The 19,994-nt window shown below is 38.0% G+C and overlaps 1 protein-coding gene across 1 annotated transcript in view; it reads right to left on the reverse strand.

The window, feature by feature from the left end:
* LOC124721982 (dedicator of cytokinesis protein 7) overlaps nt 1-19,994 on the reverse strand; it is a 274,882-nt gene that overhangs the window by 133,932 nt on the left and 120,956 nt on the right. Inside the window, exons 16-19 of the mRNA XM_047247149.1 lie at nt 6,585-6,753; nt 2,584-2,768; nt 2,375-2,472; nt 604-733 (exon numbers count right to left, since the gene is read on the reverse strand). Of these exons, the coding sequence (XP_047103105.1) occupies nt 604-733; nt 2,375-2,472; nt 2,584-2,768; nt 6,585-6,753 (582 nt within the window). The remainder of the gene's footprint in view (nt 1-603; nt 734-2,374; nt 2,473-2,583; nt 2,769-6,584; nt 6,754-19,994) is intronic.

The raw sequence follows: 19,994 nt of genomic DNA on the forward strand, positions 1-19,994 counted from the left end.
CCAAACTTTGTCCTCATGTGGATAAGAATAAGTATGTAAATATCAAGCAAAGCTTTGACGCAAACAGTTACTTCCTACTGAGAAAATTGTATTAACACAGCTTGAATTGTACACATAATCAGTACAAACATTGTTACATTCATGAGTATTATTAAAAAGTGATTAGTGATAGCAGCTCAAGCTTCATGACACAAAGATAATTATGTTAAGGCTCCAAACCAGTTTTCTTGTTTGTACTAGAAACTAGCCCCTATGTATTAAGTTTCTACGAAACTTATTAGCCAAATCTGAAATGATACAGGCAAATTAGTTTCTTGAGTGACTTGCAGTTATCTGTAACATTTACTTGGCAGTTCACTGTTTTACAAACACACATACCACGTCATATGTCTGAACATACTGAAATTATAGTATACCACTTACAGTAATAAATAATACAAATTGATAATAACAAAAACTGGAAAATTAAAAAAAAAAGTCCAAACAAAGAATTTCTTGACTAAATAAATTTGTAAAGAGCAGAAAACTTCAACCAAACACTATACAACTATCACATATTGTCTCCTGTTGCAATGGAGAAAAAACAAATATACTGCTACATACCATGAATTTGTCATTGCAAGTTCTCTAGCTATTCCACTAGACATCACCCACTGCAGTGCCAGTTCTTCGTGAAGCAATTTACGTGGCTGATGAACATTGGAAATATATGCAAAATTTTCTTGACCTGGGCCTAGAAAAAGCATAAATGTGTGGCAGATTACAAATAATTGTAAGATTTATGTATAGGAATTACAAACAGTAGGTTTAGATTAAAAATAAACAATTATCACACTGCCAAAGATCACCATTACCAGTGCAGTATGTGTGCACATTCCAAATACTATAATGCTTCTTACTACTGACATCACCGAGAAAATACTTATAAATGCCAGTTTTTTGCACTATATTTACACCAATATTGGCTTCAGTGTCATTATTCAGCAGATAATATTGTCTCTTATACAACAGTATGTGTTTTGTTGACACTGTGACAACCATCATTTATTTAGGCAAGAAACTGTTCAGTAAACATGCACGGACACAGCAGTATCTGTAAATGAAATATCAATGCAGACAGCTAGCACACCACAGAAGAAATATACTTTTCATATTCTTTAGGTCATATTGGGTTTCCTGCAGGCTTCCTTTTCTATTATATCTGGTCAGATATTTCCCTCAAATTTATACAAACAATGGTACTCAGCAGAATGACACACTCTTCAGCTTCCGTTGCAGTATAAAGAGGGAATCAACCATTTTCTCTGCTGGTTGATTTTAGGTTACAGTGAGAAACGTGCAGAAAGCTTCAGGATTTCACACATTAGGGCAAAGCTAATCATCTCTGTACAATTACCACTTTATTAAATTTACTACCAAAGCAATATGTGTTGTGCTCCTATCAACAAAGCTCCTCTGCTAAGTATCATGCCATTAGCATCAATAATAAGTCTGCTACTCAGAAAGTAAGATCCAATCGGTCATGAAATGCAAGCAGTAAAAATCCAAAGAAGCTTTGCACAGATATGTTGGGCTGTGTCTCTAGTATGTCTTTCAAACACGTCACAACACTCTTTTCAGTTCTGAGCACACAGTGAGTACTTAAAGATGCTTAGAAGAGTAGTGTCTCCTGCCAAGAATGGATGCCCACTGGAAGGTTTCAGCTGATTTCATACAAGTGCACATAATGTACCTGCCATGCATTGAATACCATGGTACTTTACTAATGGTCCTTTTGGAAGTGGTATACCTTGCCTTTTCTGACTTTCATAATGACTCACCCAGCGAGTTATAGTGGGTCAAACAGTGTCACACAGTCTCCAAACCATGGTGCAGCTAAGCATTTTTCATACACACAAATGACTGACAAATGTGAAGTGACAACAAGTGGCTGAGAAAATTCTAGAACCTCATGGGGACTGAACACTGGACCTTTGGATTTATAGTTTCACACCTACTCACTGAGATGGATGACTCACCACCTCAACTATTTAGTGAGCTGTTACACCTACAGGTTGACCTGCAGCTCTGGCAGCCAGGACAGTGTAGCCACACAGGTGTATGTGCGCTCTATAGATCTGAAGGAGGATTCGTCTGAAAGCTACCACAGCACTGAGTCCTGTTTATGAGCATATCGACAACTCAGCACCAGAAATATTCACGAGTTGTTACCTTTGCTTCTCAAATTATTTATATTCCATCAAGGATTCTCCAACCATACTAATGTGCTTATTTGTTATTACAATGGACTTAATTCTATAAATGTGGAAATGATTGTTTCACATAGCATAATGTGTCTCACATTTCATAAAACCTTAATTTAGTAAATACATACCACTCCTCATACTTGATGTACGATCGAGTCCTCTGGCTAATGAATTTACCTCATCATCACCAGTAAGAGATGCATACATATCAGGATTGCTACTGCTCCTACAGGAAAAAACCATTTACAATGAAATACATACAAATTTTACCATAAAAGACCACAAACTTATTGAAAGTAATAATTAATACCACAGGTCCAATGATAATTAAATATACCTTAAATGTCTGCTTCTGAGTGGAGGGACTGTAAACTGGTGGGATGTGTTCTCAGGACTCTGAGGAGGACAAACATTGTTCTCTGCATACATATCTGCACAGTGTGGCAACATACACTGGTAACTGATATATGTGGTAAGTAAACTATGTCGCCCACCAGGTCCACAATGGCCCTCCTGCAGAACCTATAGAAGCAAAGCTCAATTTCAAAAACAAACTGAAGAATTACAGTCAGAGCAACATTCATTCCATGTTCTCCAGGCTTAACAACATTGTTTTAGAGCATACGCATAAGCACAAAATTTTTACATGAAATAGATACAAACAATGAAAGTTGTTTTAATTATGTTTTACACTTTTTTTAACTGTATGTATCATTGTAAGAGAATGAACGCACAAAACAAGTGCAGATTTGAGAGTGATAAGGTGGTGATGTGCAACTGGGAGACAGGCAGGAGTATACTGAATTTGTTGAGAACAAGTAGCTGGTGCGACAAAAGAATGCACCACACAACATGTTTCCACTTTCAGAGGGGCAAACTGCAACACTGGCAAAGAGAAAACACATGAGACAGATAGTGTGACAAGTGCTTATATCCCTAATGTAATGATGAACTCCACGTTCAACAATGATATCCCATGAACTGTCACTCACAACATTCTGCCTAAAGTATTATTTTTTATAATAAATTTAGTGGTGACATCTCTTATTATACTGCTATGCAGTGTCTACACATCACCTAGTAAATCAAATTCATGCAATGTTAGTTCCTGCCACCTACATATTGCGCAGTGACCCTGATGGTAATTAGAGATATTCGATCTTACACAGACACACAACAAAAAATTCACCATCCATTTAAGGAAAATGGTGATGGATGAGGCATGAGGGGTTTGAGACTGAATACGGTGTGCGGGGTTTGGGGTTAAATATAGGGAGAGAGGTGGGGGCAGCTGGGTTAGATATTGGGAGATCTCAGATGAAGCATTCAGAGAACAACGTAGGATATATGATGTGTGAAGGTGTCTAAAAGTTTAGAGTTTAGCATTATGTTGAAGTAATTTTTAGTGAAGATAGACTACAAACTTGAGTTGGGCAATGATGGAGGAAAAAAAAAAATCAAGCAACAATGTCTTTGGATGAACCATTTCAGCATTAGCATGCAGATTCAATGGAGGGAATCAGAGAAAGATGTGGAGTGGAAACAAAATGGAAAGAAGATCTGCATTTAGGGTCTTATTGACAATAAGAAAGTTAACCCTAGAGGATGCGTGCCTATTTATGAAGTATGCTAACCACAACCAACATTGTCTTGTACCATTCCATTATTCCTTTACAACTGCGAGCCCATACGTATCCCTTCACTATTGCTTCAGCTAACACGGTGCTCAGTTCTGAAATCATACATCCAAGTAAGAAGCAGTAACATAAAATACACTGCGAGCAAAGTGAGGAAAAAATGTACAATCCGTGCAAGAAAATAAGCCAGATTAAAAGCTAGTGACACAATCCCACAATGAGGCAGTTGCCTATGGGACAGTTAGCAATCGAATATGCAGTTGGCTGTGATCTAATGCAACTGAGCTGTTTAACATTTTGAGTGTGTCATCACTGGGGGTATGCTGCATCAGAGTGATAGAATGAAAGTTTATTTTATTATTGTTTAATTAAGCAGGGATTTAGCTCATAAAATGTGAGTTTATTTTATTGTTGTTTAATTAAACTAAGAATAAATTGTGATTTTTCTCAAACATATTTACCTTGGTAACATACAGACAGTTATTCTTTACATGTGTACAAAGTATGTAATGAGCCAACTTGTGGGCTAAAGACAGAATGCAAACTTGGATAGGATAAAGATTAAGGAGGAAATTTTTTGCCCCTTCTCAAAGAAACCATCCCAGTTTTCACTTATATGTTTTAGAGAAACCAGAGGAAATGAGAGTCTAGGTCACTCAATGTGCCACATTTTCCAAGACCAAATCTCCATCAAGGATTAAATACCGTAAGTGGCATTTTACCACACGCCTGACCTAAAAAATATCTTTGTCCATCCTAATGCCATTCCTGCTTCCACCCACTTACCACGGGAGTCTCACTCACATGAAAGACCCACATGAAGGCATTTCCTGATTAGCCACGTAGAACATACCATTTATTTCCTGATAGTGTTACATTCTGTGCCACAAGAGGCAGGGCCACCTCCACAAGCAGCTATGCGATCAACTTCACACTAATCACTGCTTGGTTTTTTTATGTATGCACTACTAATCCACAGTTCACAAACACATGAATGGCCTCTGTCAAATTGGGAACAAGCACACTTTATCACTAAGTTGCAATACGAACTGCTCAGTAGAATGTCAAACTCAATGGTCGCTTCACAGTCTGTTCCAACTAGACACCTTCCTCCTCACATCTCTGCCTCCCCCCCCCCCCCCCCCCCTTCCAAAAAAAAGTAGAAATAAAATTAAAATTATCTGAATTGAACACAGGGACTCTGTTTCGTCATAGAGATCCTGCACAGCCACAGTCATCTCAGTCTCTGGTAGTTACTGTCCTTCTCAATTCCCCACTTCTCTATTTTCTACTCTGACATGGTGTTGTTCACAATTTGAGTTATATTATCATAAAAACAGGGTTATCCATTCAACATATGCTTGTTTATGCATGAAGGGGACTTTCTTTAACGACTGTAATATATCTTCTGTAGGATGTATTTTTCCACTTCCAAGGAACTAGTTTGGGAGGTGAGACTATAGAACATAAAATTATTCTGGAACACAAGTCTGACTGCCTCCAGGAAATCATACCTAATGTTGCAGAATAACATTAAACATGACAAAGAATAAATACAGTCTCTGTGTAAAATGCCAGTTTTTAAGTTTTGGTTCTCACTCTTAAAGGGAATGTTGTGGAAGTAATCCAATGATTTGTAGGCCTCATGAAAGTCTACAAAACGCAATTTACGAATGTAAACAATAATTGTTAAAATCGATTTTTCCACAATTCAGTAAAATCATTCTTGTTGTTGTTGTTGTTGTCTTCAGTCCTGAGACTGGTTTGATGCAGCTCTCCATGCTACTCTATCCTGTGCAAGCTTCTTCGTCTCCCAGTACTTACTGCAACCTACATCCTTCTGAATCTGCTTAATGTATTCATCTCTATGATTTTTACCCTCCACGCTGCCCTTCAATGCTAAATTTGTGATCCCTTGATGCCTCAGAACATGTCCTACCAACCGGTCCCTTCTTCTTGTCAAGTTGTGCCACAAACTCCTCTTCTCCCCAATTCTATTCAATACCTCCTCATTAGTTATGTGATCTACCCATCTTATCTTCAGCATTCTTCTGTAGCACTACATTTCGAAAGCTTCTATTCTCTTCTTGTCCAAACTATTTATCATCCATGTTCCACTTCCATACATGGCTACACTCCATACAAATACTTTCAGAAACGACTTCCTGACACTTAAATCTATACTCGATGTTAACAAATTTCTCTTTATTCTTACCATGTTAAAAATACAAAGAATATTCCATTTTAAAGATAGAGACCTATATTTTTCATGAGACTAAATCTCATTTCAAGCACTTTAAGAATACACAATAAAAATGTAAAAATAGAAATTGAATGGGCACAATTTTGAAACCAGTAAAGACACAATGTACATAATAAAATAGATATTCACTTTGAGGTGAAATGAAAAACATTAAACACAATTTCTGAGACATCATAACTTAAGAATGTTTTACTGTGTACTTTTGTACATTTTTTTCTATTTGTTTTGTTAACTTTTAAAAAATTTAACACTCTTACAATATTATTTTTCAGTTTTTCAGAAACATCCACAGACTTCAGCTGCAGTAAACCCTAAGACCAAAAAAATCATAAGAATGAAATAAATATCTGGACTATATTTTGAAACTATTTGTTGGTTCTGCACAGTTTCATTCTACATCTTAAATAAATACTTAAAAGAAAAGGATGAAATACATACCGAGATATTTCTTACAAGCATTGCCATTGCTTCAAATGAAGTATGACCGACATTTAGAATCTGCCCAGCTACTGTTGGAGGTCTCACCATTAGCAATAAAAGTTTGTTGATTACAACTGGCAGGAATTTGACCAATGGTTCAGACTTTGAATGGGTAAGTTCCAATATGCTAAAACAAATTAAGCAGATTTTAGTGAAAACTGCACAATAAAATGTAAAACTGCAGAACACATTTAGCCATAGAATGAAGGTAGTGCATAAAGTTTCCCAGGCTATTTAGTGACTCTCTCAAATACATCACTTGCAGCTGTAAAATAACAGATTGCACAAGTGGTACACACTATCAATCACTGCAGCAACAATCTTTGTTGTTTAACACATAAACTTTGTGAAAAATTGTGAAATTATTACAAAACTGGACTGAAAATCACGTCAGCTATCTAAGAAATTACACTTGTCACCAAGCCACCTTGTTCTGTTCCTGCAGCAGAACAAGCAAGTACAGTGTTCTTTTGTTAATTATTTTTACGAGCTCCAAACAATAATGACTTATGTTCAATTACCTGTGTGGTTACTAATTTAATTCCTAAATTTCTTGCAGAATTAAGTGTTCACTAGGTACAGTCTCACATTTTAATAACTGTGCAATGTAGAATTCTACCGGTTTTAGTGTGGATAGGGACTGTGATTGCTGTGTTTGGATGCAGGCCGTGTTGGTGACCCTCCGCTCACAGCTCCAGGTGTTACTGGCTTCAGTCACACAGCTTGAGGCTGTTGCCAAAGGGCATCACAGTGAGGGGGGGATATGTAAGGATCTAAGGGATGTCCAGCACACCTTACATGTCTTGTGACTGGACCACTACTGTTGATAACCTGGTTACTGCCCAAACTGAAACTGATCCCTCACTCTTTGTTGACTGGGAGGCTGTCCCAAGGTGTATCAAACAGCAAAACACTTTCCAGGGGGCCAATTGAAAGGCTTCCCAAATTGTTTCGACAAACAGGTTGTAACATATGTAGTTGCTTGTCCTGTTTTAGAGGAACCCTCTCAGTCTGCAAAATCTGGGCAGTCACAGAGGGTGGGATTATTGGTAACTGGGAGCTCCAGTGTTACACACATAATGGGACCCTTTTCAGTGGGTACTCTGTGTGCTTACTGGGGGCAGTCACCACAGATGTGTAATGGGTCCTTCCAGATGCCATGAAGAGCACACTCTGGTTTCAATTGGCTAGCTCAAATGGTAAAGACTGACATTCTTGCTCATGGGTTAAAGGCAGGGCTCACCATCTGTAGCATCATCAACGGGACCAACTGCAGACCTCTGGCACAGAACCAAGTGGAGGGTCTAAATCAGAGGCTGAGATGGTTCTGCAACCGTGTAGGCTCAAGATTACTTGCCTTGCACCACACAGTGGTGGGGTATCACGTCCCATTTAATCGGTTAGCAGCCCACTACACACGTCAGGCGGCTACAAGGGTGGCGAGGCTATGTGGAATGGACTGGGTGTGTCTTGTGTTAGAATGTCTTTGGAAAAACAAAAAGGGTGTTCTTGTGAGTTAGTATGGGCAGAGGTCATTCTTGGCAACCGGAATAAAATAACAATTGGATCCTTTTACCAACCTCTAAACTCAGATGATACAATTGCTGAATGGTTCAAAGAAAACTTTAATTTCAAAAGTGTACCTGACTCATACAATTATAGTTGGTGGTGATTTTAGTTTACCCTTGATATGTTGGCGAAAACACATATTTAAACCCAGAGGTACAGACAAGACATCATCCAACATTGTGCTAAATGCATTCTTTGAAAATTATTTCAAGCATTTAGTTCATGAGCCCACACGAATAGTAAATGGTTGTGGAAACACACTTGATCTCTTAGCAACAAATAATCCTGAGCTAATAATGAACATCAAAACGGACACAGGGATTAATGAAGACAGGATTGTCATTGCGAGACTGACTATTGTAATCCCCAAATCTTCCGAAAATAAATGAAAAGTACACCTATTCAAAAAAGTAGATAAAGATTCACTTGATGCCTTCCTGAGAGCCAATCTCCACTCCTTCCAAATTAACAATTTAAGTAGAGACCAGAAATGGCTTGAATTCAAGGAGATAGTATTGACAGCAATTGAGAGATTTATACCAAATAAATTATCAAACGACAGAGCTGATCCCCTCAGTATACAAAACAGGTAAGAACATTGTTGCAGAAATAACAAAAAAAAGCATCCCAAATTTAAAAGAACACAAAATTATCAAGATTGGCAATCTTTTACAGAAGCTCGAACTTTAGCAAGACATCAATGCCTGATGCTTATAATAGTTTCCACAATGAAATGTTACCTCAGAACATGGCAGAAAATCTGAAGAGATTCTGGTCGTATGTAATGTATATTAATGGCAAGACACAGTCAATGCCTTCTCTGCGCAATAGCAATGGAAGTACTATCGACGACAGCGCAGCAAAAGCAGATTTACTAAACAACAGCCTTCAGAAATTCCTTCACCAAAGAAGATGAAGTAAATATTTCAGAATTTGAACCAAGAACAGCTGCCAACATGAGTAACTTAGAAGTAGATATCCTCAGAGTAGTGAAGCAACTTAAATCACTTAATAAAACCAAGTCTTCTGTTCCAGACCATATACCAATAGGGTTCCTTCCAGAGTATGCGGATGTAATAGCTCCATACTTAACAATCGTATAAAACCACTCACTCAATGAGAGATCCATACCGAAAGACTGGAAAGTTGCACAGGTCACACCAATATTCAAGAAAGGTACTAGGAGAAATCTCCTAAATTACAGGCCCATATCATTAACGTTGATATGCATAGCCAAACTCTTCTCACACATGTGAGAGCATATCTGCTGTTACTGAGTGCACGGCAGTAGTTATCCGGTTCCACAGATCATTCAGTGTGGTTGGTAGAGACAGGACAGAAACAGCTTCCTTCACACAACCCCATAAGAAATAGTCGCAGGGTGTGAGATCAGGAGATCTTGGTGGCCAGAAGTGTAGAGCCAGGTCCTCAAGTCCCCTGTGACCGATCCAGTGCTGAGGAAAGGAGTCATTCAAAAAGCCGCGTACATCATGGTGTCAATGGGGCAGAGCTCCATCCCATTGGAAAATGAAGTCCTGGGAATCTTCCATAACTTCCAACCTGTCCCGGTGCTTGATTCCTGTTGCAGTTCTTTCTGCAAAGAAAAATGGTCCATAAATCTTTGTACAGGATACGGCACAGAACACGTTGATCTTCGGTGAGTCTCTTTCATGTTGGAATGGTGAATATGGATTTTCCAAACCCCATATGCGAACACTGTGTCTGTTGACTTTTTCACTATGGTGGAACATTGCTTCATCGCTAAAGATTACACGCTGTAGAAATGCGTCATCCTTCATCTTTGCAAGAACTTAACCACAAAATACGAGAAGTTTCTCTTTGTCATTGGGGTTAAGAGCCTGCACAAGTTATAATCCATATAGTTTGTATATCAAACGCCATCTCAGAGCTTTCCATACAGTCGATTGGGGTATTTCAAGTTCTCAACTGGCTCTATTGGTAGACTTATTGGGACTGCGCACAAAACTTTCTTGAATCCGTCGGACATCATCCTCCAACACATGTGGTCTGCTTGTGTTTTTTCCTTTGCACACACTCCCAGTCTGTTTAAACTGCTGAAGCCAATGGCTACTGCTTTTGTGAGTTGGCAGTTGAATACCGAATTTGGTACAAAATGCCTGCTGCACTGCAATTTGCAACTCACTGTTCACGAACTCAAGAACACAGAAAACCTTGAGCACCACAACCGCCATCTCACTCACAACTGACAGTGAAACAGAATGATGGCCCTATTACAGGGCGAACTCTACTGGCCGGTTCTGAAACCATCACCACCTGCCCACCAAAATCTTTGAAACTTCCTATTTTCATTGGTATAAAGCTCGTTCATTTTGGATTTGTACTTAAATACAGGTGAATTTTTGAAATTGGGTCCAAGATTTAGAATAACCCTGTATACTGTGTTCAAACATTATGTATTACCACAAGGAGAACGGTCTATTGACACATAGTCAATACAGATTTAGAAAACATCGTTCTTCTGAAACACAACTAGCTCTTTACTCACATGAAGTGTTGAGTGGTATTGACAAGGGATTTAAAATTTCATCCATACTTCTAGATTTTCAAAAGGGTTTTTGATACTGTACCACACAAGTGGTTTGTAGTGAAATTGCATGCTTATGGAATATCGTCTCAGTTATGTGACTGGATTCCTGGTTTCACGTCTGAGAGTTCACAGTTCATAGTAATTGATGGAAAGTCATTGAGTAAAACAGAAGTGATTTCTGGCACTCCCATAGGTAGTGTTATAGACCCTCTGCTGTTTCTTATCTATATAAATGTTTTAGAAGACAATCTGAGCAGCAGTCTTAGGTTGTTTGCAGATGATGCTGGTGTTTATTGCCAAGTAAACTCATCAGAAGATCAAAACAAGTTGAAAAATGATTTAGAAAAAATATCTGAATGGTGTGAAAATTGGCAATTGACCCTAAATAATGAAAAGTGGGAGGTCACCCACATGAGTGCTAGAAGGATTCCATCAAACTTCACTTACACGACATATCAGTCAAATCTAAAGGCCGTAAATTCAATTAAATACCTAGGAACTACAATTACGAACAATTTAAATAGGAAATAACACATATAAAATGTTGTGCGCAAGGCAAATCAAAGACTGCATTTTATTGGCAGAACACATAAAATGTAACAGATCTACTAAAGAGACTGCCTACACTACTCTTGTCTGTCCTTTTTTTGGAGTACTGCTGCACAGTCTGGGATGCTTACCAGATAGGATTAATGGATTACATTACAGAAGTTCAAGGAAGAGCAGCACATTTTGTATTATCGCAAAATTGGGGAGAGAGTATCACAGACATGATACATGATTTTGGATGGACACAATTAAAACAAAGGCGTTTCTCATTGCGGTGGAATCTTCTCATGAAATCTCAATCACCAACTTTCTCTTCCGAAAGCGAAAATATTTTGTTGAAGTCTGCCTACATAGGGAGGAATGATGATCACAATAAAATAATGGAAATCAGAGCTCACACAGAAAGATATCAGTGTTCATTTTTTCTGCACACTATTCAAGAGTGGAATAATAGAGAATTATTGTGAAGGTGGTTCAATTAATCCTCTGCCAGGCAGTTAAGTGTGATTTGTAGAGTATCCAGGTAGATGTAGATGCAGATCTCAAAGGATGCAGGTCAAACACAGGACAATGTTGATCTAGGAACCATAGGTATTATAGTAGTAAATTTTGATAGCATAGTTTAAGAAAACCAGAGCTCAGGCACTAATAGAAAGCATTGAAGCACCAGTTATTATATGTACTGAAAGCTGACTAAATCTGGAGATCAGTTCAGCCAAATTTTTACAAAGGACCTAACAGTGTTCAGAAAGGATGCATTAAATACAGTTGGCAGTGGCATGTCTCTTGCTGTTAGAAGTAGTCTATTGTGTAGTGAAATTGAAGTAGATTGTTCCTCTGAGTTTAGAGGTTGTACCTGACAACCGTAATAAATGATACACGATTCCTTTCATTGACTTCCCAACTCAGGTGATACAGTTGCTAAGAAGTTCAGTGGATACTTGTCCCATTTCAAAATTTCAAATAAGTACCCCACTCATACAATTATAGATGGTGGTGACTCCAGTCTACCCTCAATGTGCTGGTGAAAATGTGTGTTCAAAGTCAGTGTTAGGCATAGATCATCATCTGAAATTGTACTAAATGCTTTCTCTGAAAATTATTTTGAATAATCAGTTCAGGAGACCATCCAAAGCGTAAAAGGCAACAAATAATCCCGAGCAAATGGGCAGCATTTGAAGGATACAGGTATCAGTAACCACAAGGTCATCGTAGCAAGACTGAAAACTGTGACACTGAAACCCATGAAAAATATATGCAAAATATATCTATTTAAAAAAGCAGATAAAAATTTGCTTGACGCCTCCATTCCTTCCCAACTAACTATGAATATGTAGAGCAGATCTGGCTTAAATTCAATGAAGGGTATCAAGAGCAATGGAGAGATTTATACCAAATAAATTAATAAGATATGGAACTGACCACCCATGGTACACAACAGGTTAGAGCACTGTTACCGAAGCAACAAAAAAGGCATGCCAATTTTAAAAGAATGCAAAATCCCAATATTGGCTAAGTTTTACAGAAGTTTGAAATTTTTTACAAACTTCAATGTGAGACATTTTAATAGTTTCCACAATAAAACTCTTTGCTGAAATCTTGTAGATAATACAAAAAGATTCTGGTTGTATGTGAAGTATATCAGCAGCAAAAAACAGTGTGGTGGTGATGATAATGTTATCGATGACTATGGCACTAAAGCAAAGTTACTAAATACTGTTTTCCAAAATTCCTTCCCTCAGGAAGATAAAGTAAATATTCTAGAATTCAAAATTAAGAACTGCTGCCAACGTGAGTAATTTAGAAGTAGATATCCTTGGTACAACAAAGCAGTTTAAATCAGTTAATGAAGGCAAGTCCTCTGGCCCAGATTGTATACTAATTAGATTCCTTTCAGAGTATGCCGATATAATAGTTTCATACTTAACAATCATATACAACTGCTCACTCAATGAAAGATCCATACCTAAGGACTGGAAAGTTACAAATGTCACACCAATACTCAAGAAAGAAAGTAGGAGTAATCTGATGAATAAAAGTGAAGTCACATGGCATGAATGGCTGGGAGACCCTGATCAGCAGGTTCAGCTGCCTAGTTGGAAAGGTTTTCCCTATCCTTCATGCCTGCAGGTACCTTTCCTTTGCCAAGTATGAGAGCTGTGTGCGTAAGTGTATCTGGTAAGCATAAGTGACTGCAATGGGAGTATGTGTGGTCTATCATCACGTTTGTGTTGGAGAAGAACAGAGAAGGGAGAGGGTGAAACCTGGTGTCAGCACATAGCTTACTCCTCTCAAAGAGAACCCAGGAGGCAGCTGAGCTTACATCCCCATCTGAAGGATAGATGATTACCAACAGTGTCACATGCCCTCACTTTATGAGACACTGTGGGGAGGTTTGGAGTTGAATCCAGGACATCTGGCATAGAGACTGGTCATCAGAGACTCCACACCACTACCCCTGCTGTTTCCTCTACTACAAAGGAAAGGGCAAAATGTCAACAGCACACAGCTTACCTGGACAGTCACCCATCCAAGTATTGGCAATGCCCGACATTGCTTGTCTTTGGTGATCTGATGGGAACCAATGTGTCCACCTCAGCATGGCCGTTGATGTCCAATGAATTAGAAACCCATACCATTGACATCAATTTGCAGTAGGATTTTGGAACATACCGTATTTACTCGAATTTAAGCCGAACTCGAATCTAAGCCGCACCTGAAAAATGAGACTCGAAATCGAGGAAAAAAAATTTTCCCGAATCTAAGCCGCACCTGAAATCTGAGACTCAAAATTCAAGGGGAGAGAAAAGTTTTAGGCTGCACTTCCAAATCGAAACAAACTTGGTCCATTGTAATATGAGACACAATTTAGGTTGAATGAATGACGATACAGCTGTAGTAGTTTGGTTCGAGTCGTAAGCTTAGCAGTTAAGCTTTACCAGGTAGCCGTTGTTATGCGTCAGGCGCTCCATCCATATTTATACGGGTACCCTTCCTTTCTCACATGCTTCGTCTGGTTTGAATTGATTGCTTATTTTTCTTTGATCTGACAAGTGCAGTTCTCTTTGTTATAGGTGTTTCCGTCACTCAAAGCTGAAAATGCATTACTGTACTGTGTCATGCATTGTTTGTCGCCGCTCGCGGCATGGCTTGCTTTTGTGCACGCTACCGCTGCTTAAAAGTAAAAAAAAAAAAAACAAAGAGAGGAATCGTCTCATTAGCGAAACAATGGCATGAGACTGCTATTCGTTGCTGCTTACACTGCTGCTTTCTTTGATAATGATCAACAAGAATCAAATAACAGACTGCGTATGATACAAGATGCTCTGAACGAGAATTGAGCGAAATTTTTTCTGTTTGAAAATCTTTGCAGACGCCTCTTTAGTACATTACATTGTGCACAGAAATTAGAGTCATCTTAGATTTAAAACTCTAGTCAATTGCCGTGCTTCATTTTTGACTGTATCACTATTAGGCATAAGAATAATACCAATATAAACATGACATGGTATGTATGTTCTTCCGTGTCAGCTGTTGTCTCACTCGAGTTTCGTAGTTTATTAGGCGGACAGGATTTAAATGAGATAGCGGCAAACACGAAAGAATCCATGGCAAAATGTTTATATTCGTATTATTCTTATGGTGAAGAGAAGACTGCATGTGATTCACAATTCATAAAAGTTCCTATTAGCAACCATTTCTTCTCACAGTTAGGAAAAAATTCAGAAAGCAGAGTTGGCCATATTGACAAATATCCCAAACAGTCTTGCCAGTCGCATTTTCGTAGTACATTGAAATGCTGCTACGTTCGAAGAGGAACAATACGGAATTTGTATTTACTTCGTTGGATAATGTATGAAAATGCAGTGGTCGAAACTCGGGGCGGAGAAAAAAAAGCTCGTCTTCCGCCTGTTTTTTATTTATTTACTGACGCAGAGGTTTTGGTGCCAGTATTTGTCTTTGTGCCTGCGAAGCATACCTCATGCCTGTGTAGCGTTACATATATTCGACGACAGAAGTTAGTTGTGGCGGCACCTACCAACATTTTTCAGAACTTCCGCTTACTTTGCACTCGATTCTAAGCCGCAGGCGGTTTTTTGGACTACAAAAACCGGAAAAAAAGTGAGGCTTAGATTCGAGTAAATACGGTATACTGTGTTTGAACATTATGAATTATCTCAAGGAAAACAATCTGTTGACATACAGTCAGCATGAATTTAGAAAGTATCATCTAGTGCAACACAACTAGCTCTTTATTATCACAAAGTAAGGTGTGCTATCGAATGGGATCTCAAACTGATTCCATATTTCTAGATTTCCAAAGGACTTGTGATACTATTTTTCACATGTGTCTTTAAGCAAATTTTGTGCCTATGGAGTATCCTCTTAGTCATGCAATGGGACTCATAATTTCCTGTCAGAAAGGTCAAAGTTTGTAGTAATTGCCAGAATGTCATGAAGTGAAACAAACATGACATCTGGCACTCCCCAAGGAAGTGTTTTAAGTCTTCTGCTGTTCCTAATCTATAAAAACCATTTAGAAGACAATCAGAGCAGCCCTCTTAGATTGTTTGGAGATGATGCTGTCATTTATTGTTTAATAAAATCATCAGATGATCAAAACCAATTGCAAAATGGTTTAGATGAGATATCTGTAGGATGTGAAAAGTGGCAATTGACCATAAATAATGAAAAGTCTGAGTTCATCCACAAGTCCTAAATGAATCCATTCAATTTCAGTTACACGATAAAGTACACTATTCTCAAGGCTGTCCATTCAACTAAATACCTAGAAATTACAATTACGAACAATTTAAATTGGAATGATTACATAGATAATGTTGTGAAGGAATGTGAACCAAAGACTGTGCTTTATTGGCAGAAGATGCAATAGGTCTACTACAGAGAATGCCTACACCATGTTTGTCCATCCACTGCTGAGTACTGCTAGGGCATCAAAAAATTTAAAAGAAGGCCAACTCATTTTGTATTATCACAAAATAGAGGAGAGAGTGTCATGGATGAGATGGGGTGCCAATCATTAAAACAAAGCTGTTTTTCATTATGGTAAGACATTTTCATGAAATTTCAATCTCCAATGTTCTCCTCTGAATGGAAAAATATTTTGTTGACACCACCCAAGTAGAAACAATCACTGTAATAAAAAAAGAGAAATCAGAGCTCGCTCGGAAATATTTAAGTGTTCATCTTTCTGCATGCTGTTAGAGCCTGAAAGAGTAGAGAATGTGTGTGAAAGAGCTCTGATAAACCCTCTGCAGGCATTTAAGCATAAACAGCAGAGTAGTCATGTAGATGAAGATGCAGAAGCACAGACAAAACAGCAAAAATGTGGGACACTGTACTAACATTTGAAAGTTACAGAGAAAAATTAATTTTAGGTTGAAACTTTGAGTTGGGCTGTGACATGTAAAGGCAAAATAGAATGGGTGGTGAACTGCCCATAAAAAGTAATGATCTGAGTGTCATTGCAGTCTGAAGCATGGTTTTAGCTTGTTACAAATGTTGAGAAACATATTATCTGTCATGCAGCTATGAGTAGCACGACAGTTAAAATGATTATAAATAAGGTTTTTAAAGGTGATATGAAACTAAAAGCATATAAAAGATAAAAGGTATGAGATGAGACAAAAAAAAAACCAACAGAATGAAAAACCTCCCACAAGCCTCAAGAACCAGCTTACTAAGCACCCCCCCCCCCCCCTCCCAAAATCACCAAATATCATCCTGGACTGGAGCAGGACTTCGACTAGATATTATTGTGCCAGCTAATGAGGACCCTACTACTCAACTTTCTTCACAACCTTCCTAAACTGATATTTCACTGCCCATTCAACCTATACAATATCCTAGTCCATCTCTATGTCACTCCTGCTCCCATCCCCTTACCACATAGGTTTTATCCCTGTGGAAGACCCAAGTGCAAGATCTGCCCAATTCTCCCACTCAGCACATCCTACTCCAGTATCGTCACAGGCTTTTCCTATCCCATCAGAGGCAGGGCCACCTGTAAAAGTCATACACCAACTTTGTAATCGTTTCTGCATAGTATTTTATGTGGGCATGAATATGAACCAACTGTTGACTCAAATGAATGGCCACTGACAAATAATGTACAAGAGCAGGGTAGGCCACCCATTGGCACAACATGCTCTGTTTCAATGGGTGCTCCACACCTTAATCTACACTACCCAACCCCACATCCTCTACCCTACAATCTCCCTTTCCTCTGTTCTGTCACATCATCCCAATCCACTCCAACATGTCACCATCATTATGTGCTACATGAAATCACCGGTTCAGGCATTTGTATTTTGCATTCCTATCCTGTGTACCTGCTGCCTCTCCCAGTGTGTGTGTGTGTGTGTGTGTGTGTGTGTGTGCGCGTGTGTGCGCGTGTGCGCCCACACACACACACACACACACACACACACACACACACACACACACACACACACACACACACACACACAAGCCCAAAAAAGGATTTATCTGAAAACTAGCGAAGTTTTCATTCCTCTTCATGTACCTGTCAACAGTTCAACTATTCCACTATTCAATGAACTGTTTCACTTCTTTCACTTCTAAACTACAGTGAAACCCCACTTTTACACTTTTCAAGGGACTTAAAAAATGGAGTAAAATGTGGGAAATAATGTTTTAAGCTGTAAAAGTTATGTATAGGATAACCCCTTGCATTTTTGACCTTATGTATGATATATGTAGATAACAGGCATCAAACAACTTGTTAGGGGCTTGTTTATTGTCTAATAAAGGTTTAATATCTAATAAAAACCACTAATGTAACTTGAACTGATAATTGTCTGGGAAGTAGGAATGTTCGACCCAGTTTCATACATCATAATCTACGTTTTTGAAAGCTTGTAGTTGCCATTCATTATTTAAATAATGAAATACTGCACTAGTTATGTATTTTTTTCATGCGTAACACGACGCATTTTGAGAATTTTTTCTCATTGTCAAGTGCAACTATGTACATAAGTATAATGTGTGGTGTTTGAATATGTGTTATTCTGCATCTCTTGCATTGTAGTCATGTTATTTGAGTTTATCAGGTTCTGTGCCTCCTCAGTTATGTGGAAAACCACACACATACAAATTATCACTCACATTGTTCATTTATGTAACATCACAAAAAATACATATGTAAATACTGCACTTGACAACAAGAATAAATTCTTGAAACATGTTTTGCTCAGCATGAGAAAAATACATAACAAGCACTGTGTTTAAACTAAAAAAAAATTGAGCAACGCAAAGTGAATGACGATATCAACTAGTGCTCCAAGTGGCCAAACGCCAAAACATGCTAAATATGGTTTGACAAAGGTTTCACGATGATCACAACAATCATGAAACTGCATTTGCACTGTACAGACAGTTTGAAAATGGTTGTGAGTGGTCATGATATCTTTGTTCGAACAAACCTAGTTATTCTTTATCAGCCACTCTGCCAAGTATAGATTGGCAATGGCGGGAGATACAGCATGAATTGTTCCAACTTTTACACATTTACTGGTTCAAATCCACTGAGTAGAGTGCCATGGTGTCAAGAAACTTAACCACATAATATTTGTAAACACTACTGGACAGCCAGCGTCATTTTTTTCTCCACATACATTTTTTCATAATGTGTAAATCATGGGAAAATTATAAATATGTTGACGCAAAATCAGATGCAATTTAACATTGTGGACATAGGAAATTTGATGCAAATGATAAAAAAATGTCGTAAATGGTGGGAAAACATTAATTCCAGGAATGTAAAAGTGGGGTTATACAGAATATAAATACGTCAGAAGCTTCCATTAGATATTTCAGGGGAAAAAATATCACTATTAAGGCAATTTTGAAGCTAGACCTACAAAAATTGGTATTTGGTTTCTCGGTCAGAAATAAAGAAATACATGTTTCAGTATTTTCGGAAACTCAACCACTAAGGGGGTAAAATAGCAGACGAAAGTTGTTTGAAAATAAATAATTACTAAAGATCTACTAAAGTATTTTTAAGGCTACACCTATGACAAGTAGAATTTGGCTTCTCGGTTAGAAACAAAAACAAATTACGTTTCAGTGTTTCTGGAAACTGAAGCCCTAAGGGAGTGCAACAGGATATGAAAATTCTTAAGCAAATTTTTGTTATATTAAAAATGTTTTAAAGCTAAATTTATGAAAATTGGTATTTCACTTCCTGGTTCAATATAAAGAAATATTTTTTAGGGGATGAAAGTTCTTATGGAAATATCTCCACAAGAACACAAAAAGAATGATTAACCAAAACTATGGTGTCCAGCTACCAGAATCACTGTTTGGTCAGAAGTAAATTTGGAAAAGACCATGTTTAAATGGCCTTAATTAATGTGAAAAGCTTAGAAGTTATTGCAATTTGTGAACAACATAAAAATTCGATTAAATAAAAAAAAAAAAAAAAAATTCTGCAGGCCATACAGCCTATACAAGTGTATCAGCAGACACTAAGCTAGTTTAATAATAATAATAGAGCAATAAGTGCAAATCAATTGTTTCACAAGCCATATACCTTTTTTTAATTAGTACATATATGTGATGTGAATGGAACAGGAAGAAACCCTAATAACTGGTACAATGTGATACACCCTCTGCCATGCACCTCACGGTGGTTT

Source organism: Schistocerca piceifrons, chromosome X, assembly GCF_021461385.2.
Source record: "Schistocerca piceifrons isolate TAMUIC-IGC-003096 chromosome X, iqSchPice1.1, whole genome shotgun sequence".
In the NCBI taxonomy this organism is placed as follows: Eukaryota; Metazoa; Arthropoda; class Insecta; order Orthoptera; family Acrididae; genus Schistocerca; species Schistocerca piceifrons.